The 22,441-nt window shown below is 42.5% G+C and overlaps 1 protein-coding gene across 3 annotated transcripts in view; it reads right to left on the bottom strand.

Annotated features, from left to right (window-relative positions):
- Window positions 1-22,441, bottom strand: part of LOC148220230 (guanine nucleotide-binding protein G(q) subunit alpha) — a 250,727-nt gene that overhangs the window by 5,015 nt on the left and 223,271 nt on the right. For all 3 annotated transcript variants that reach the window (XM_088155628.1, XM_088155629.1, XM_088155630.1), the window contains exon 6: window positions 6,840-6,993. In XM_088155628.1, the coding sequence (XP_088011754.1) occupies window positions 6,840-6,993 (154 nt within the window). The remainder of the gene's footprint in view (window positions 1-6,839; window positions 6,994-22,441) is intronic.

The raw sequence follows: 22,441 nt of genomic DNA, 5'->3' as shown, positions 1-22,441 counted from the left end.
TCATAAATATATTTAAAATTAATAGATCTGGCCCATTTTCAGTCTACTATATTTAAATTATACTTAAGTACATTCTTTTAAAATGTAGCACAATCAAGTTACATCTTAAACTGGTCTGACACTGTCCCCACAGGGCACCAATTCCAATTTCAAACCACCACATTTTGTGATAGTAAAATATATATGCTTGCTAGCTGAAGGTGTTCAATTGCAAAACTTAATGTTCTAAACAAATACATTTTCTAAATTATATATAAAAATAATATTAAATTTAAACAGTCTGTAATTCTCAGAACATGAAGTCTATGTAACCAAACTGCATATTCTGCTTTGCATAAGGCAGAAGGCAAAATAATGACTTCCAATCTATAGGAGTGAGAATTGGTTCATGTTCACAGTCAAAAGAGAAGCACAGAAGTAGGAACATTAGCCACAAGTTATTTTTTCCTATACTGTATATACATATACTGTTCCAGTGCAATTTTCATAGGCCATTATTCCATTGTCCTACTGTTTCTGCAGTGTGGATTTCTACAGAACATATATGTTTGCTGTGCCTCTTCCTCCTATCTCCTCATTAGTTCTGGTCTTGTTATATGACAATATAAATACCAACGCTCAGATGTTATATAGTTCTGTCCTTCAATGGTTATGAAATTTGTACTTAGGAAGTTAGTATGTGCCCACATAACTTTCAGTGATTGCACAATAAAACTTATTTTTAATATTTAAATACAAATTTAAGCATTTCTAATTTGGATAAATGCACAAATTAGGTAACAACAGAACCACAAAAGATAAAATACTTTCTGATCTCTATTGGTTGCAAAGCCTTGTGGAAGGAGAACATGATTCTACAATATCTTGTATGCACATGAATATGTCTGTATATATATAGACACATACACAGACTTACACATTTTCGGAGATGTAGAGAAGGACATGTAAACATCATAATTTCTCTGAACTAGGACAAGGAGGACTTCAGTATTTTTAAAATTTCTAAATACAACAGATTTTAGACTTTAGCTTCATCACATTCTATAGAAACAGTAGCAAAATTAATTTCCCTATTATTTTTTTTCTCTTAAGGAGTTTAAATATTTGTAAAGACTCCAACACTTTCAAAGACAACAATTCTTCATAATAAGGCATTTATTGTTTTAATCAACTTCCTAGAATTTTGTTAAACAGTTTTACAGTGGGTAGGCACAGGCAGGTTTGTTCCTCTTTAAAAATCTGCTGCACTATTTAAAGCTCTTATCCAAATTTTGCTTGCCTAATAACACGTCTGGTTATTATAATGTAATTCAATTTTTTTTATGACTGGAATTCAAGTACAGAAAACTGAGATTAAAAAGAAAGTTTGCCATCTCAGGTATTCAGAAAAAGGGAATGAACCAATGTTAGATTTACCATGCTAAATGGTTGCAATCTAAATAATCTTGGAAAATAATTATAATACAAATCAGTATGTTTCTTGTCCATAGCTCCCTTTTTAGCAGTCTTAAAAGGGTTTCTCTATATGATAGTCAGGTCCTGTATAAAAAGCAATACAACTTAGCTTGGCTACATTAACTTGTAATTGCCAGCATTTATTTTCTTTGAAGACTCAGGAGGAGAGTGTGCTCCCACAGATAGATATTTTTTAATTCTTTCCTTCCCAAACATGGCCACTTTTTGTCTTTTTCCTCACTCCCAGCACTTCATTCTGGTCTTTGAGTTGGTCTTTTAGTATGATCTGTGAAAGCATATCCTCTTGTGATACTCTGAACCTTGAGCACATCTCAGTTTCTCATCCAATGTTGTTATGACATACTGTGCAGTACAACTGCTTAGTTTAATCAGTCCAGTTTGCCATCCTGGTTATCATTTCTCATCCCTATGCTACTTTCTCCATTTTACTACTGATGCCTTGAGGAGTTGGAACAGAGGCTACACACAGAGTTGAAGGGAATAAAAGGCATATTTATTGTGAGGCCCATGAAAGGCCTACAAAAGCCACACCCCAGCAATACAAGTGCCACAGTCGTGGCCCCTGCCCAGATGGCTCCAAGATGGAAGGAAACGAGCGCTTGGTCACGAGTTCTCACACCTTTATAGGTTTCAGCCCATTTGCATGCAGGAGTCAACTGTCCAATTAATAGTCTCAAATAGGGAAGTTTCATCCTCCTTGCTTGCTTGTGTGTCCACCCTCCTCTTTTCACGTTGTTTATGCTTAGGGCTTGAAGTTTAAAGACACTGTCCTTGAGTCCCTAGGTGGAATCGGACTGTTTTGTCTTCATCACCCAAGCACAACGGAAAAGCACATCCAAGCAGAACAGAAGAGAAAACTTAAAGGTATCACTACCCACATGGGAAAAGTGATCCAGCTGAAAAATACCTAATTCTGATGAGTTCTCCATATGTGTCCATTTTTAACATCTCCAAACAGGATGTTGGAACAGCAGAGAGGGACACACAGTGACCTGTGCAAGCCAAAGACTTTGCAACTGTCTTGGTTTTGGCTGGGATGGAATTAATTTTCTTCTTAGTAACTGGTTGTATTGTGTCTGACTGAGAGAGAGTTCATTTTTCCTTAGCAGCCCTCATGGTGTTTTGCTTTGCATTGGTAGCTGGAAGGGTGTTAATAACATACCAGTGTTTTGGCTACTGCTGAACAGCACTGTCCCTCTGACATTCCTTACCCTCATAAAGGGGCTATGAGTGGGCAAGATCCTGTGAGGGGACACAACCAGGCCAGCTGACCCAAATTAACCAAAGGGATATTCCATATCATATGATGTCAGCTCAGATATAAAAGCTAAGGGAGGGAGGAGGAATGGGGAGTATTCATTATTCTACAATTTTGCCTTCTGGAGCAACTGCTACACGTGCTGAAGCCCTGCTTCCTGGGAAGTGGCTGAACATCGCTCACTGATGGGAAGTAGAGATTAACTTTTCCCTTTGCTTATGTGCACTCAAACTTTCACTTTTCTTTTTTGTTTTTTTGGTTTTTGTTTTTTTTTTTTCTTTAGTAAACTGCTTTATGTCAACTTACTAGTTGTTTTCCATCTTATTTTCTGTGCCCTGTCCCACTGGGAAGGGGAATGATAGAGCGGCTTGGTGGGCACCTGACATCCAGCCAAGGTAAAACCATTACACTGATATAGTGCTGTGATTTAGATTCAGTATGAGAATAATGCTGATAACACACTGATGTTTTGGTTGCTGCTGAGCAGTGCTTATCCTGAGTCAAGGCCCTTTTAGTGTCTCATGATCTGCCTGTGAGGAAGTGCACAAGAAGCTGGGAGAGAGCACAGCTGGGCCAAGTGACCTGAAGTAGTCAAAGGGATATTCCACACCATAAAACATCATGCTCAGTATGTAAACTGTGGGAAGTTAGCCAATCATTGCTTGGGGATGGGAGTTAGTCAGTGGGTGGTGAGCAATTATATTGTGTGCTAATTGCTTTTATTGTACATCAGTTGTTTTTCTTCTGTCCTTTTCATTAATATTATTATTGTTATTATTGTCATTATTATTGTCATATTATTGTCATTAGTATTATTACTATATTTTACTTTACTTCAATTATTAAATTGGTTTTATCTCAAACCATGGGTTCTGCCGTTTTTCTGATTCTTCTCCCTAGGCAGGGGGGAGTGAGTAAGCAGCTGTGTGATACTAAGTTGCCAGATGGGAGTAAACCACAACAGTCATCCACCCCATCTTTCCACCAAAAGAAATCAAATTAAACCATAACCTTCTCTAAGGGGTTAAATCCAGCAAGATCTGCAGAATTACACCCTTAAAAGACTTTCAGGTCTGGCTTACTGGCTATGGCCCTACTTCTCCATAACCTTTTTTGTTTCTCTTACCCATGGTAAAGGAGAAGAGGAAGAGGGTTTGGTTTCTCTGAGCTGACTGACTGAAAATCTGACAACCCTCTATGTTGAAATGACTGGCCTAGTAGATGAGGGGAGAGCAGTGGATAGTCTAGTTGGATGACAGTAACTAGTGGGGTACCCCAGTGGCCAATACTGGATCCAGTCCTATTTAACATCTTCTTTAATGATCTGGATAAGGGAGCAGAGTATACCCTCAGCGAGTTTGTTGGTGACACAAAACTGGGAGGAGTGGCTCCATACATAACAGGCTGGACAAATGGGCTGACTGGAACCTCATGAAATTCAACAAGGACGAGTGTCAAGTCCTGCACCTGAACAGTAACAAACCTAGGCACTAATATATACTGGGGGCCACCCAACTAGAAAGTAGCTTGGCAGAAAAGGGACCTGAGGGTCCTGGTGGATACTAGGTTGAACATGAGCCACCAATGTGCCCTTGACACAAAGAAGGCAAATGGTATCCTGAGCTCCATTAGGAGGAATGTTGCCAGTAGATTGAGGGATGTGATCCTTCCCCTCTAATCAGGACTGATGAGACCAGACCTGGAGTTTTGTGTCCAGTTCTTAGCTCCTCAGTACAAGAACACAAGGACATATTGGACAAAGTCCAGCCAAAGGCCACAAAAAGGGTTAAAGGACTGGATGAAAGGCTGAGAAACCTGGGACTGTTTAACCTAGAGAAAAGAAGGCTCAGAGGGAATTCTTATAAATGTGTACAGATACCTGAAGGGAGGGTGCAAAGAAGATGAAGCCAGGCTCTTGTTGATGGTGCCCAGTTACAGAACAAGAAGAAACACAGGAGTTTCCATTTGAACATCAGAAACCCCTTTTTTACTGTGAGGGTGACTGAGCATTGGGACAGGTTGCCAAAAAAGGCTGTAGTCTCCCTCCTTGGAGATATTCAAAGGCCATCTGGACATATACCTGTGAAGCAGTCACTAGATGACCTTGTTTAGGAAGAGGGGTGGGACTCGATGATCTTCAGAGCTCCTTTCCATCGTCAACTCTTATGCATGAATTTTGTCTGGTTTTCCTGGACAAGCATTTAACACAGGTGTACCTCCACTTGAGTGATCATAACAAAAGGGCTCATATAGCCTTCGCACCTGCAGGATGTCATCTAAGGCACCTGTCACACTTCTAACATGAAAAGACAAGAATATATTCTATTCAATTATCTGTTCTGTTCTGTTTAGCACTATTAAACTAAACTTACACTGATTCATAAATAAGCATGGCCTGATCCTGCAGGCTGTTCACTGTGAACACATCCTTTCAAACAGGAAAAACATGAATTTTTTTCCTTCTATCACTAACTAGTTTGAAAATGAGAGATTTAATTTTCTTTTGTATCTTTTGAATCTGCTTTTCACTCACTGGTGTGACAAAAGAGATGTTATTATATGAATTTGATTTTTTCCTCTGTTACCAAAGCCTCCACTCAGTTACCTTTGAATACCTAGGTTTTCATCTCAGGAGAACTTTCTCAAAATACAGCTCCTTTGGAAACAGCTGTTTGTTCCATGTAATGTTTTCTGGGACAAGCACATTAAATTTCATATAAGCAACATAAAATTAAAATAACGGAAATAAATGAGAAATGGTACAATAAAAGGGTGGGAGAAGTGATAGTGGTTTATCTGAGAGCCTGTCTTAGGTTGCAATACAGGATGTGACCAAAAGTATGTATTCTATCACCATCTGCTGAAAACAGGCAGACCCTTATCTCCGTGGGAAATATTCTCTGCTAATGGGCCATCGGTTAAAATCAGGTGGGGCAGTCATCCTTATCTTTACCACAACCCATCCTTCCTCCAGGAAGATATCTACTGTTAATGGGCCATTGAATTCCACTGCATGACTGATAAAATTACATCATCCCATTGGGAGATGCTCCAGCCAGGAGGAGGAGCCAAGCCTTTCCTACCTAGAAAAAAACTGAGATTTCGAACACCAAAGCAGCCTGTTTTCCACTGGATTCCAGAGGAAAACCGGACCTTTCCACATCATCTCTGGACCTTCGGAGGAAAACTGCCCCCTTCTACAGGAGCACTGCTTCAACTGAACCACATCTGTCATCCAGGAGGACTGCAGCCACCATTTAATCGGACTGCTACCAACACCCTGACTGACAGGGTGTCAGGTTGTATTCTGACTCTGTCAGTGTTTTTGGGTTTGTTCTTTGTAATACTGTATTTCTATTTTAATTTTCCTAGTAAAGAACTGTTATTCCTATTCCCATATCTTTGCCTGAGAGCCCCTTAATTTCAAAATTATAATAATTTGGAGGGAGGGGGTTTACATTCTCCATTTTAAAAAGAGGCTCCTGTCTTTCTTGGCAGACACCTGTCTTTCAAACCAAGACAGAGCCACAGATAATTTATGACACTTGTCTTCAGATTTCCAGGCTTAAACAAAAAAACACAATCCCAATAAAAAAAGAGTACATGAGATGCTGAGTAGAATGAAAAATGTATTTTTATATAATTTTAGCTTTATATTTCAGTTCAAATCCTCACCCCAACTTATGAACAAGAACAGAATAAGATCAATTGCTAATATGATGCTACTCATCTAGAATCAATAATTTCACATGAAAGGTACTGCCATCTTGTCCACTATTAATGGAGGTATAAGATGAAATCCTAGCAATCTAGAATGTTCCACAAGACTTCAGTGACTTTAAAAAATTGAAGCATTAAAAACTTTTATTTTAAATAATTTTTTCCTTTTCATATAATTTTTTTTAAACATTACCAGTAAGTCATTCAACTCAAAACTAAGCATTTAGTGTACTTCATACAATTTGTAAAGAAGAAAATGGATTTAATGAAGAATGGGTGATTATCTTTGTCCTAAGAACCTCCAAGCAAAATATGGGCAACACTATTACATTTGGTCATTATTGCAATTTAAATGGGGCATGAGCTCTGGTGGCAATATACTTACCATCATACTCTGGGAAATAATCAACTAAATGGGAGTACATAATTTTCTCCTCTAAAAGATCTTTTTTATTTAAGAACAGAATGACTGAAGAATTCTGGAACCATGGATATGTGATGATTGTTCTAAAGAGTGCTTTGCTTTCTTCCATTCGATTCTGGAATTTAAAAAAAAAAATACATTTATGCAGTTGTGAAAATGTGTTTTTTAAGAATCAATCAGTGAAATTCCATTTTAGTTGATTGTCCTGGTTTAGGAAAACTGTTTATTCAACACCAACAGAACAGACGACTTGGGGATATAGGCATCATACAGTCACCCCAAGACATTGATAAACATATCCTTTTCACGTTTTCCATCTTCTTAGCAAAATGTAAGATTTGACTGATTAATTTACAGTTCCTAAGTATGTGGTATATTAAATATGCAGGCAGTTTCCTTTTGCAAACTCTATGACTCAAGCATGATTATTCTTTAGAACACAGGTCATGGACATGATACCTGTAACAGGTAGTGGTAAATAGTGATTATGCAGTTAGGATCAGCCAACAAATTTATGAGTACTGAAATGCATGTGGTTCAAGACTGAGATAAATGTAGAACAAGACATAATAACCAAGTTTCAAGAACCGTATTTATTTTATATGAGTTTCCTGAACTTTAAATGCAAGAAATCCTTAATTTTTTGAAAGAGATCGGCATCAAAATAGTTCCAAGTAAATTTAGAATTTACTCATTGATAATCTGAGAATATTTGCCCAAATCAAAGGCTTATGACATAAAATATTACAAATTGGAAATTTGTTTCTAACATTGAGTTAGCCTTTACTTAAGCTTTGTTTAATTGCTCCTGCAAAGCATTTTGCATGATAGTGGAAATTTAAATAAGTGAAGCATACAGTTGTTTTCAAGGGCTTCCTGACACTGTAAAATTCTGTGTGGTTCAATCCAATTCTGAAGAACAGTTAGGCTGACACGATGGAGTTAATACAGTGTCAGAACAAATTGAGTTCAGAACCAGGAATTAACTCCTTTATTATTTGAAGATTCTAATGCAGGCCTGATTAGTTACTATGGAAGTTTTTTTAAGAGATGCCTCTTGAAGACAAGTTTCACCATCAAACAGGCTGTTATAACTAGATTAGTGAGAGATGCCTCTGCCCAAATTAATGTGTAAATAAGACCATATGCCAAATTCAATAGTACAGATTTTATTTAACAGTAAATGTGAGGTAGAGAGATAGAAAGAAATAGGAAGAGAGAAAGAGGAGAGAGAGCGTGAGAAAGAAATTAAGCAAAAGATACCACCACCATGTGGATTCCTGCAGCGTTCTTCACCCTGGTCTTCAGTGGTGGGGGTCCCAGAGTCATTCTACTGGAGGTACCACCTTTATACAGTCCAAGTTCCGGGTATCCAAGGGGGGGGTCGCAGATGTTCCCACAACTTGGACTGGCATGAGTGTAAACAGTCGTTTCCTTTCCCACAGTCTGCACAGTGGAATTTTTTCCAGTGTGCTAATTCCAAACCTTCACTTCTTGTTTAATCTTGGAATTAGCGCCTTCCTTTTTGCCATCCATGCTTATCTCAAGTTCCTGTCTTGGTGGCTTATCTTATGGGAATAGTGTTTTGAGACATGCAATTGCATTCTTTAATTCCTCACACAGGCTTCTAGAGAACAAATTCAAACTGAATCTTGCAGATTCAGATGCTGCTGAGCCATAGAACCATAGAATTGTTTAAGTTGGAAAAGGCCTAAAAGATTATCGAGTCCAACCATTAACCTAACACTACCAAGTCCACCACTAAACCATATCCCTAAGTGCCACATCTGCACATCTTTTAAATACCCTCAAGGGATGGTGACTCAACCACTTCCCTGGGCAACCTGCTTGAATGCTTGATAACCCTTTCCATGAAGAATTATTTCCTAATATCCAACCTGAACCTCCCCTGGTGCAACTTGGGGCCATTTCTGCTTGTTCTGTCAATTGTTACATAGGACAAGAGACTGATACTGTTACAACCTCCTTTCAAACACTTGTAGAGAGCAATAAGGTCTCCCCTGAGCCTTCTATTCTCCAGACTAAAAACACTCATTACGCTCAGCTTCTCCTCATAGGACTTATGTTCCAGATGCTTCATCACCTTCGTTACTCTTCTTTGGATGTGCTCCAGCACCTCAATGTCTTTCTTGTAGTGAGGAGTCCAAAACTGAACTCAGGATTTGAGTTGTGGCTGCACCAGTGCTGAGTACAAAGGGATGAACGGTTCCCTAGTCCTGCTGGCCACATTATTTCTGATGCAAGCCAAGATTCCATTGGCCTTCTTGGCCACCTGGGCATATACTGGCTCATGTTCATATGGCTGTCAACCAATATCCCCCACATCCTTTTCTGTCGGGCAGCTTTCCAGCCATTCTTCCTCAAGCCTATAGCATTGCATTGGGTTATGGCCCAAGTGCAAAACCCAGCACTTGGCCTTGTTGAACCTCATACAGTTGGCCTCAGCCCATTGATCCAGCCTGTCCAGATCTCTCTGCAGAGCCTTCCTACTGTCCAGCAAATCAGCACTCCTGCCCAAACTTGGTGTCGTCTGCAAACTTACTGAAGGTGCACTCAATCCCATCACCTAGATCATTAATAAAGATCTTAAGCAGGACTGTCCCCAATGCAGAGCCCTGGGGAACACTGCTAGTGACCATCTGCCAACTGGATTTAACTCCATTCACCACAAGTCTTTGGGCCCATCCAGCCAGCCAGGATTTTACCCAGCAAAGAGTATACCTGTCCACCCAGTTTCTCATAGACAGTGCTATGGGAAATGATGTCAAAGGCTTTGCTAAAGTTCAGGTTAATGACATCAACAGTGGGTCATCTTGTCATAGAAGGAGATCAAGTTAGTTAAACAGAACCTGCCACCAGTCCACTTGGGTGGATCCTAACCTAACATCCCATGTCTGCCCAAACCCTGCGGCTCCTGCTAAGGCTGTGGAGTTTTCTGTTTCATTTTGTTTGCCACCCTGGGATGTGCTTGTCTCTGTCGTTCCAGCTGCCACTCTGAGGTTCTTGCTACAGCTTATTTCACCATCCAGGGAGACACTGAGACCAACTGCCCCAGGAGGTTTGTAAAGGAAGCCCCTTCTCTCTCTCCTGCCAGCTTGACTGCCATTGCCTGCATGGAGAGAGGCAGTTGAACTCACACTACAGCGCCCCCTGCAGCCACAGGGGAATCATCACACATGCCCTGCCTACCCGGATCCAACAGTGCCCCTGCTGGCTGCGACCATAACTACACCAAAGGGGAAAGTGCTTGACAGCTGAGAGAAGGCTGTTGTTGTGTTTCTGTTTTTGTTTGTTGTTGCTGCTGTTGTTAATGTCTGTTTACCTTGTTATGCATATACATACTAGTAAAGAACTGATATTCCTTTTCCCATATCTTTGCCTGAAAGCCCCTTATTTTCAAAGTTATAATAATTTAGAAGGAAGAGGGTCGTCACATTTTCTATTCCAAGGGAGGTTCCTGCTTTCCTTGGCAGACAACTGTCTTTCAAGCCAAGACATGTAATCAGTTGCATTGATTTCAATGGTGCAAGAATTTCATTCAACAAGGAGAAAAAACTGATATATTAACAAAGCTGAGCATAAAACATAAGCTCTTAGATCAATCGTTAAAACAATTTCGAAGATTCCTTTTATAACTTTCTAATATACAGACCAAATAACAATATCATAGTTAAAACTTGAGGGGAGTCAGAGAAGGGGAAAAACTGAAGGAGTACATGTCCTAAATTCGCACAGGTTTTTTCACACAGTTTTGTTTTTTGTGGTTTTGTTTGGGTTTTTTATTGTCAAAAACTACACTCACACCATGGACAATCGTATCTCTAACTATTAAGGTTTGAGAAAATAAAGTACCTAACATACTCTAAAGACAGGAGCATACTTGTATCTTCTTCTGGTGTCTTAGCAATAATAAATCCTGTAGGATTTGGTTCTTCCATTCTGTCCCTGTAATTGCTACCTTCGGGTTGGTGGTCTTTCCAAAACTGAGCCCCTCCTTCAGAAGTATATAAAAATATTTATCAGGCTTTTTCCCTTTCCCTGTTGTTATAAGGAAGGTAGACAGGATTTTGTTAAAAACATATTAAACTCTAAGCACTTTTTAAAAACAGTCCCAAAAGATATCACTGTAAACCTGAATTTAAAATGTTTTATTATGAAAAACTATTAGCCTCTTGTTTCTATTGAAAGGCTCACATGAATAAAACCTCTTGATTTTTGTAGTTTAATAGAATCAGAAAGTTTAAAAGAAATCAGAGGCATAACAAAAGAAGCAAAGAGATGAAATATTATAGCTTAAATACTGATAGAATACTAATAGAAAGTAATGGACTTTTAATGAAAATATAACAATTTGAATGTATGAGCTTAAAGACTTTCTGTTAAACTTGTCACTGATATTTACAATGAGGAACAAGTGCAGTAAGTTTATTTTGGGGTAGCTGATAAATATTCAGTTTAAGTCTACAGGATAAATATTAGGAGAATTAATTTCTTACTGTTATGAATGTCATTATTATTCCTGGGCAACCTGCTTTAGTTGACCTTGCTTAAACAGGGAGATTGGACTAGACCATCTCAAGATGCCCCTTCCCACTTCAAACATTCTGTGATTCAGCAAAGTACTTAAGTCTAATTCTAACTGTAAATATGTATGTATTTCTGCAAAACTGATCCTTTACTTATCATTAGACATGAGAGAAATTGTGTTGTAAGATGGTCTGTTAGGAATTGAGTAGGAAAATTTTATCATATGTGGATCTGTTGCTGAATAGCTCTTCCCAAGAGGAAACCTCCTACATTCTTTGCACTAAGATACTAGGACACTTACATTTGGAGAATTTTCCCTTTATTTCACCATAAATTGCTCATTATAAAATTAGGAGCAGGAATTTACAGTTTATTTCCAGAATCAGACTTATCATACAATACTACTGGCCCTACACAATGCAGAGTTTGACTACATGGGTAGCTTCAGAGTAAGGGTTAGGTCTATCATTGGTAAAACACCACAGTTAGATGAGAGCAGTTACTTTTATAACCTAAGAAATCATAAACAGTGTGACTATGTAGCAAGGATACTTATGCATTGCTGAGACCTTTAGGTACCACTGAACAACCAATGGTCACATATTTAATCTACTGAAATGTAAACATCTGTAAGTACTCACACATATCCCACTGAAACACCACTGAAATGACAGCAGAATATTATATCAGAAGTATGAGCTGAAATTAACCTCTGAAGCCCATCTAGTCCAGCCTTTCACTCAAGTATAGTTATTAGCAACATGAGACCAAGTCAGTCATTGCTTTGTCTAGCAAAGTCCTTCAAGAATGGAGATTTCACCACCTCTCTGGGTTTCCTTTTCCAGTGCTAAACTAATCTCCAAGGGAACACTGTTTCCTACAAACACATTAACTACCTGTTTGTACAGCTGAAGAAATATAATCTAGTTCTAGAAATAGAGATGGAGTAACAAGGAATATAGGGGAAGGTTTCTACTGGGGATCTGACCTTGTATCAGATGCAGTGTGAAGGAAGCCTTGCCAAACCAAGCAAGACAGTATGGCTCTGAGGAGAGGACAGGAGCAGTGGGGACCAGGCAGCATTTAATATCTCGTTCAATCTCTAGCTCTGATTTTATGAGCCAGCTCTACCTCACAAAATTGCTTTCAGCAAAAGCCTATTTCAGCTGCAATGGAAAATCATAGAATCACACATACTATATATACTATATACACATACTACAAGGAAAAATACTTCAGACATTATCATGCAATGGACTGTTTATAAAAAGAAAGAAAGGCATCTTACAAAATTCATAGTATTTAATTTGACCATGAGCAGCAGCAGAACACTGCAAGTTTTTGAGTCAGAACTCAAAACCACTACAGCAACCCAGGATACAGTTGACTTTCTGGGCTATATGTGCACATTGCTGGCTCACGTACAGTTTTTCATCCACCAGTAGTCAAGTCCCTCTTCTCAGGGCTACTCTCAGCCCCTTCATCCCCCAGTCTGTATTGATACTGGAGGTTCTTGTGAGAGACTGGAAGGATTGGTGGTTCAAAACATTTCAGGTGCATGTGTATGAAGGAAAAGGGTAGGTCTGGCCATGCCTTTGGTGAGGGAATGCAACTTCCTGTACACCCCACACGCCCTGAGGCCTGTATCCCAGCCCCGCATTGTCTGCCAATCACTGGCACACCGGAGGCAATGCTCCACACCCCAACCCTCGGAGCTCCAATCTAGCCCCAGAGTGGCCAGATGACCAGAAGTCCCACCTGGGGGAAGGGCCCAGGAAAGTCAAAAGGTACTTAAGCCAGTACATGAGGCAAGCATATGTCTTGACTCTACCTCCTCTTGGGATTTCTATCAGTTGAACAGTGCTGGAACTAGCAGAGGAAGCTATACTTGTTCTTTTCTATATCTTTTTCTGTCTTTCTGTCTGTCTTTCTTCTTCTTCTTCTTCTAATTCCTTCTTCTCAGAATTTTGAGTAACTTAAAATCCAATGGGCATGGAGTTTGCAAAGTTGAATGGACCAAGTTAATGTTTTGTAAAATCATTTATGTTAATTGAATGCTGCTCTAAACATTTTGCCAAAGTTCTCTGATTTTCTGAGGTTGCAACTAACTTTTTTTTGTTGTTCTGGCCTTTTGAGGATATCTTGTCTGTATTTTTTCCATCCATCTAACTCAGAGTGCATGAAAAACCACAAGCCCTTTTAAAGAGGCTCATCAAGTGGGTTTCTGGGGCCTTACATTTGCTCCAAACCAGGTGCAGGCCCTTGCATTAGGCCTTGCTGAACTTCATGAGGTTTATATGGGCCCACTTCTTGAGCTTGTCCAGGTCCCTCTGGATGGAATCCCGTCCCTCATCACTCAGCTTTGTGTCATCTGCAAACTTGCTGAGGGTGCACTCCATCCCTTTGTCTATGTCATTAGTGAAGATATTAAATAGCACTGGTCCCAATACAGCCCCTGAGGGACACAGTTGTGACTGGTCTATATCTGGATATTGGGTTGGTAGATGGTGTCAGGGAGCAGAATGGTCCCCCTGTTATCCAGGAGGCAGTCAGAGAACTGCTGAGCCACTTGGATGTTCATAAATCTATGGGACCAGATGGGATCCATCCCAGGGTGATGAGGGAGCTGGCAGAGGAGCTTGTGAAGCCGCTCTCCATCATTTACCAACAGTCCTGGCTCACGGGTGAGGTTCCAGATGACTGGAAGTTGGCCAATGTGATGCCCAATCACAAAAAGGGTGGGAAGGAGGATCCTGGTAATTATAGGTCAGTTAGCCTGACCTCAGTACCTAGTAAGGTAATGGAACAGTTTATACTGAGTGTCATCATGCAGCACTTTCAGGATAGCCAGGGTATCAGACCTAGCCAGCATGGGTTTAGGAGGGGCAGGTCATGTTTGAGCAACCTGGTCACCTTTTATGACCAGAGGACCCACCTGGTGGATGTGGGAAAGGCTATGGATGTTGTCTATTTGGACTTCAGCAAGGCCTTTGACACGGTGTCCCACAGCATACTTCTGGAAAAGCTGGCAGTCCACGTCTTGGACAGGAGCACTCTTTGCTGGGTTAAGAACTGGCTGGAGGGCCGGGCCCAGAGAGTGGTGGTTGTGCTGATTTTACCTGGGGATGGACAGACTCAGAGACGTTTTTCTCTATGAGAACTTCCTCTGTGAGTTGATGGGACCAATTGAAGGCTGGTTTGGTTATTGACAGCCTGCCTCCAAATAATGTTATAGTTTTGATTTGCCAATTTAAATATACTTATTTTCTGTTGTGAGACAGAACCAGAAGCAAAAGCAAGGCAGGCCTAAAACTTAAAAGGGTATAAAAAGAAATTTGTTAACTACACAAAGAAAAAGAAGACAGTAAATTCAGAATAAGATTTTCAGACCACTCCTTCTTCCCATTCTTTCTTAACAACATACAAAGACACTTTAGTCACTTCCCTACTTAAATAATTTTATTCAGTTCACTTCAGAGAGAGGAGCTTCTTTTTGTTTGGCTATAGGGACTTCTCCACAAGGAGGGGAAAAATCAGTTCTCTCGTGGCTTCATTTTTACGATTTGCATCCGCCTCGGAAAAACTTTGCAAGTCGTGAAGTTCCTCCCATCTTCACAGCTTTCCCAAAACTGTGCTTATGGGCCATGTTAAACTCATGGGGTATTACTTTTAAGAATGAACTGTTCCAAAGCAAAAGTTCTCTTCATCTCCTTTCTCTCTGTTTATGCTTCATCCTCAGAAAACCAAGATCCCCTTTTTTTTTTGGGGGGGGGGGGGGGGGGGCAAAAGATTCTCAACATAGGTGCTTTTGGTCAAATGATTTATCACATGGAACAGTCTAACCTCCAAAGTCTTTTCTCCACGATTTATGGGAATTTTCAGTGCAATATCAGTTAATCTCTACAACTTTACAAAAGGATTTTCAGTCATTTTCATAGCATTTCCTTATTCTCCTTCCATCTAAAGAAACTTAGCTCTTGCTTTACTGACTTTGGAGTATTTCTTTTTTTCTCTCACATATTCAAAGGAAGGCTGGAGGTCTGCAAGTCTTATCCCAGCACTAAAGAGTTAAGATTTCACACAGGGAATGCAAGGCTACAATGCTGAGGCTGTGCCAGGATCTCAAGAAACTCAGGCTGTGCTGGAAAGGGGGAGGAGGGGGAACAGCTGGGACCTCACTCAGCCTCCCTGGGGCTCAGCTACAGCATTCACTGTTCATGACCACCCCTCCTCCCTGCCGGGCCAGGCCAGCTCCCCAGACAGGGGGGCCCGGCCCTGCCCCACTGCCAGGACTGCAGGCCTGCAGTGGGGCCAGACAGGCCCTATTACCTGCACTGCTGCTGGAAGAGAAAAAGGGCTTTTTTCCGGGTTACCTCCTTCAAAATCTGTTTTCACAGAGCGAACTAACTTTCTCCAATTGGTTCCTCAGGCTGTCAATAACCAAACCAGCCTTCAATTGGTCCCATCAACTCACAGAGGAAGTTCTCATAGATAAAAACCTCTCTGAGTCTGTCCGTCCCCAGGTGAAACCAGCACAGTGGTAAACGGTGCTGCATCCAGCTGGTGGCCGGTCACCAGTTGTGTTCCTCAGGGGTCAGTGCTAGGGCCAATTCTGTTCAATATTTTTATTGACAACATGGATGTGGGTATTGAGTCTTTCATTAGTAAATTTGCAGATGACACTAAGCTGGGAGTGTGTGTCTATCTGTCGGAAGGTAGGATGGCTCTGCAGAGAGACCTGGAACAGTTGGATGGATGGACAGAGTCCAATAAGATGAAATTTAATAAGTCAAATTGCCAAGTCCTGCATTTTGGCCACAATAACTCCCTGCAACATTATAGGCTGTGGATGGTTTGGCAGGACAGTGCCCAGGCAGAAAGGGACCTGGGGGTACTGGCCGACAGCTGACTGAACACAAGCCAGCAGTGTGCCCTGGTGGCCAAGAAGGCCAATGGCTTCCTGGCCTGTATCAGGAATAGTGTGGCCAGTAGGACCAGGGAGGTCATTCTTCCCCTGTACTTGACACTGGCAAGGCCGCACCTTGAGTACTGTGTCCAGTTCTGGGCCTCTCATTTTAGGAAGGATGTGGAGAAGCTTGAGTGCATCCAGAGGAGGACAACAAGGCTGGTGAGGGGCTTGGAACACAAGCCCTATAAGGAATGACTGAGAGAGCTGGGGTTGTTTAGCCTGGAGAAAAGGAGACTTAGCGCTGATCTTATCACTCTCTACAACTTCCTGAAATGTGGTTGTAGTCAGGTGGGAGTTGGTCTCTTTCTCCAAGCAGTAATTGACAGAATGAGAGGGTACAGTCTTAAGCTGTGTCAAGGGAAATATAGGTTGGATATTAGCAAAAAAGTTTTTTATGGAAAGAGTCATCAAGTACTGGAGTCATCTGCCCTGGGAGGCGGTGGAGTCACCATCCCTGGATGTGTTTAAAAAAAGACTGAATATGGCACTCAGTGCCATGGTTTAGTTGAGGTGTTAGGGCATGAGTTGGACTCAATGATCTTAAAAGCTCTTTTCCAACCTAGTGATTCTGTGTGATTCTGTGATTCTGTGATTGACTTGTTCACCACTACCTTCTGGATGCAACCATCTAGCCAATTCCTCATCCACCAAATAATTCGGCCATCAAATCTATGTATCTCTAATTTCGAGAGAAGGATGGTGTGAGGCACTGTGTCAATAGCCTTACAGAACTTCAGATAGATGACATCTGTAGCTATTCCCTTGTCCACTGCTGTAGTCACTCCATCATAGAAGGCCACTGAGTTTATCAGACAGGACTTGCCCTTGATGAAGCCATGCTGGCTGTCTTGAATCACCTCCCTGTCCTCCAGGTGCCTTAGCATAGCTTCTCAGAGGTTCTGTTCCATGATCTTCCTGGGCATGGAACTGAGGCTGACAGGTTGGCAGTCATTGGATCCATGCACTGCCCCTTTGGTCTGTCATAAAAGTGATTTTTCATTTCTAGAAGTGATAAGATCCATAATGAGCAAGGAGCCATTCACTCAGCCCCATTACTGGACCATCCTGTATGTACAGACTGATATGTGTACTGGTTCTGGCTGGGATAGAGTTAATTTTCTTCATAGCAGCTCATATGGTGCTATTTTGGATTTGTGACCAGAACAGTGTTGACAACATAAGGATGTTTTAGTTATTTCTGAACAGTGCTTTTTCAGCATCAAGGCCTGTTCTACTTCTCATACTGCCCTGCCAGTAAGTAGGCTAAGGTGGACAAGAATATATGGGAAGGATGAGAGGACGGGGATGGGGGACTTTCAGTGTTATGACATTTATCTTCCCAAGTAACTGTTAACATATGATGGAACCCTGCTTTTCTGGAAATGGCTAAACATCTGCCCATCAATGGGAAGTAGTGAATGAATTTCTTGTTTTGCTTTGCTTGTGTGCACAGCTTTTGCTTTACCTATTAAACTGTCTTTTATCTCAACCACAACAATCTGGAAAAATCCTCCTGCTATATTGCTATTTACTGTAGTTGTTTTACTTGTGCTATTGTTGGTTATTCCAAGCAAGCCCCTCTTTTGAATATGCTGTGGATACTCTTCTTAAGGACAGTCATAGAATCATAAAATCATTTATATTGGAAAAGACCTCAAAGATCAAGTCCAACCGTTAATCCAGCACTGTCAAGTCCACCACTAAACCATGTCCCTAAGCACCATGCCTACACATCTTTTAAATACCGCCAGGGATGCTGACTCAACCACTTTCTTTGATAGCATGTTCCAATGCTTGACAACCCCTTTGATGTATAATTTTTTCCTAATGTCAAATCTAAACCTCCCCAGTGCAACTTCAGGCCATTTCCTCTTGTTCTATCACTTGTTACATGGTACAAGAGACTGATACCCACCTCACTACAACCTCCTTCCAGGTAGCTGTAGAGAGCAATAAGTTCTTGTCTGAGCCTCCTTTTGTCCAAACTGAACACCCCCATCTCCCTCATCATCTCCTTATAAGGTTTGTGTTCCAGACCCTTCACTAGCTTTGTTGCCCATTTTCTGGACGCACTCCAGCACCTCAGTGTCTTTCTTGTCATGAGGGGCTTGGAACTGCATGCAGTACTCAAGGTGCAACCTCACCAGTGCCAAGTACAGGGAGATGATCACTGCCCTAGTCCTGCTGGCCTCACTATTTCTGATTGTGATGGTTTTGGCTGGGCTAGAGCTAATTTTCTTCCCAGTGGCTGGTATGGGGCTGTGTTTTGGATTTGTGCTGAACACAGGGTTGATAATATAGAGATGTTTTTGCTATTGCTGAGCAGTGCTTACACAGAGCCAAGGCCTTTTCTGCTTTTGTACTGCCATGCTGGCAAGGAAGTTGGGAGTGAATGGTAGGTTGGGATGAGACACAGCTGGGATAGGTGACACAAATTGACTAAATGGATATTCCAGACCATATGACATCATGTTCAATATATAAAGTGGGAGGAAGAAGGAGAAAGGGAGGGATATTTGGAGTGATTGCATTTGTCTTCCCAAGTAACCATTGTGCTCTCCTGGAGATGGCTGAACATCTGCCAGCCCATGGGAAGCAGTTAATTCCTTGTTTTGCTTTACTTGTGTGCATGGCTTTAGCTTTCCCTATTAAACAGTCTTTATCTCAACCTATGAGTTTTCTGGCTTTTACCCTTCTGATTCTCTCCCAGATGCCACTGGTGGGGGAGTGAGCGAGTGGCTGCATGAAGCTTGGTTACTGGCTGGGGTTAAATCACGACACTGACACAAGCCAGGATGACATTGGCCTTCTTGGCCACCTGGGTACACTTCTGGCTCATATTCAGCCAACTGTTGACCAACATCCCCAGGTTCTTTTCTGCCGAGCATCTTTGCAGCCACTCTTCCCCAAGAGGTCCACCAGAACTTTGCTGATTGGTATCCTAACTTGCTAATTCTCTCAGGCACTGGTGAATGTCGAGAAGGGAATTGTTGGATTTATACATAGCTTCCTGCTGTGCTGGTTTTGCACATTTGACACTTGGTGAAGAGGGGAGAGACCACCCACGGAAATTACTTTTCTGAAAGGAACTGCTGAGAGCTTCCTCTGTCTAACAAAAACCAATCAGTGATAGGTTTTGAGAACTGACAACCTGTTAAACCACTGAGAAAGCTGAACAAGCCTCTGTGAACACACATTTTAAAACGAAAAAACCCCAGGAATCCCTCTTTAGGCTCCAGCTTCCGAGTAGGTAACTAGTCTGGCCGGACCAGGCCCAGCATGGCCCACGGGGAGGCCATCGGCTGCTGGGATCCTAGCTACTTCCCCTTCCCCCTAGAGTGGCCAGACTGGTCTGTGGCTCAGCTGGAGTGCTGCGGCTGGTGAGTCTCACCAGAAACCACTCAGCCCCAGGAGCAGCTATGGGCCAGGCCAAGCCCCCTCTGCCATGGCCAGCGCAGCCTGGCACAGACCAGGCAGAGCCCTGGCAGCTGCTGGGCAGGGGGAGGGAAGACCATCACACTGCAGCTGGAAATGAATGCAGCAAAAGCCAGAAAACAGCCATGCAACCAGAGCAGCAACCACCGTTTCTCACTGGGCCCCTGCTATCCTGGCACAGCCCCCAGTGCGGCCTGAAATACTCCATCCCAACTTCTCCAGCCACTGCCTGGGCAAGATATGAACTCTTTCACTGCACAGATGAAACCTGCAAACATCGATTCTCTCTCTTGAGTGAAAGAAAAGGACAGACATGAAGACACACAGAGAAACAACATGGAGACATCGAGGTCAGTAAAGAAGAAAGAGTCAGGTCACAGATGGGATAGGAAGATGAGGAGATGCCTTAAGCTGAAATTCTCTTGTAAGCTATGGTGATGGACTATGATATACTGAATATCCCAATAAGTCATAGAAGCTTGGGGGGGGTGAAACGTTTACATTGTAGATATGAGCAAAGGCATCCATGCTGAACAAGCAGATATTGAAGTAGATGTGATTTGATGAGAAGCTTGAACAGAGAGAGAGGAGAGTGATGAAGACCCTTTGCCCCCAGGGAAGAAGAAGATCTCTATTCCCAGAGATGATCTCAGAGATAGATTGAAGAGAACCTTTGCTTCTGAACAGTTCATCCTTAAAAGTGCACTCCCTTGGCCAAAGAGTGAGCCCTTGAATGTTGTAACTCACTGGATGTATTGAAAATGGTAGATTCTGTGACCCTTGTAGTGTCCTGTGGTCGGTCCCTCTCCCCTCTGGCCATGCTTAGTTGGCCGAGATCCAATTTCTTCCTGCCCCCTTACAGACCCTAGAAAAGACCTATGCCCCCTGACCTCGCCCTCTTCTGCTCCTGGAAGCCCACAAGAAATAAACCTCAGATTCTCCCCAGGGGGGAAAGAGCCTCTTTTGTTATCTTGTATTCACGTCCATGTAGTGGATCCCAGAGACTTCTTCCTAACATCTGAGCAAGTCGAGAACTAGGGTGAAGTCTCAGGGACAGCCACAGTTGGCGCTCAACATGAAAGGGTCTCTACAGAGATTAGAGAACCCCACGACCGGCTGTGACTCCCATTTTCGTGATTCAATAAGCCTTTGAGCTCATCAACTACCTTAAACTTCTTTGAGCTGCTTTTTGTGCAGTTCTGAGACTTTAAGGACAAATCGGGAGCCTGTCAGTAGCCCAGGCAGGTCGGTTCTGGCCGGAGATCCACTACAGTTACACAGAAGTCTATGCCTGCAAGATAAAGGGTGAGTGTAAGCCTCCGTTAGCGGCGGGGTGGGTTTCCCGGAGCTCCACGGAGGGTCTCACCGGTGGCATTTAGCCAGCGCGGCACCACTTGCGAGACGCGGTGGAGTGCGTGAGAAGCGGCGGCGTGAGCGGGATGGCGCGGAGGCATGGGCAGGCACGCGCCGCCCGGCGGGGGCAGCTTTGATCAGCTTCAGAGCCGTAGCGGGCAATTTCCGCGTTTTTTTGTGGCTTTGCTGGGCGGAATCGATCCCAAAAGCGGCTCCGACAGCGCGTGGGTCTTGCCGACAAGAGCAGCGGAATTAACATCAGAACCACAGCGGGCACACTGGGAGAGCCGGGAAACTGTGCTATACTCAGCAGATTTTAACAACGTTTTTCTGTGTTTTTAACTGTGGTTGGGGTAGATATAGTGGCAGATTGTTACTAAACATCATAGGCTCACAGCAATCTGCCCTACAAAAGAGTTCAAGTTCAAAGCTTAGGGAAATATTAAGCTCGGGAGATGTTTTAATCTCTAAGATTAGTATATTTTACAAGCTGGCTGTCTGTTGAAAAATCGGACCTTGAATTGCAAGATACAAATTCACTTTCATTTTGGGATGAAATAGTGGATTTATTAACTTTAAAAGTGGAAAATGGAGATGAAACATCCTCTCTATTCCTCCCGATGTTCTTACAAATTCGAAAACTTTTACTTCAGACAGAAAACAACAGTCAGCAACAGCAAAGCATCCCGGATTCACCTTCCCTTTCTCCAAAACCCTATAACCTAGAAATGGAGGGGACCCACGGGTCACCCCGGGAACCGCAGGGCACCTGGCATAGCCGTAGCTGCTCTGGGCTCGAGTTCTCCCCAGTATCCCGGTTCTGAAGATTTTTCAAAAATTGTCAGCCCTCCTTCCTTGTACCCTTCCCTCTCAAATGTTTTCGCTTCAGAGCAGTGTTCGGAAAGTTATAGAGGTGAGTTCCCTTCAGGGCAACGGTCATGTGGCTAAGCCTGAAGGGGCTGGGGGCAAGATCCAAGATGGCGCTGGCCATGCGGCTTGTCCCTGGGGCATTGTAGAGTGAGTGGTGGGGGTCCCATATGTTGGCAGCCACATGTTTCCTCTGTCATCTCACAATCCCTTTTACCCTCTGGTCCCTGCCCCTAGCCCATTCACCTCCCATAACCCATTCCTGCCCTCGGCTGCCTTGCCCCCTCCCTCCTCCAAGAGCATGCCCTGCATGACATCACCCTGCAAACACACCTCCACATGTTGTAACCCTGGTTCCCACGGTTACCCTTCCCCTGCTCCGGTTTCACAT

Source organism: Sturnus vulgaris, chromosome W, assembly GCF_052056855.1.
Source record: "Sturnus vulgaris isolate bStuVul1 chromosome W, bStuVul1.hap1, whole genome shotgun sequence".
Classification (NCBI taxonomy): Eukaryota; Metazoa; Chordata; class Aves; order Passeriformes; family Sturnidae; genus Sturnus; species Sturnus vulgaris.
The sequence above is the reverse complement of the archived record's forward strand: the minus strand, read 5'-3'. Positions and strand labels throughout refer to the sequence as shown.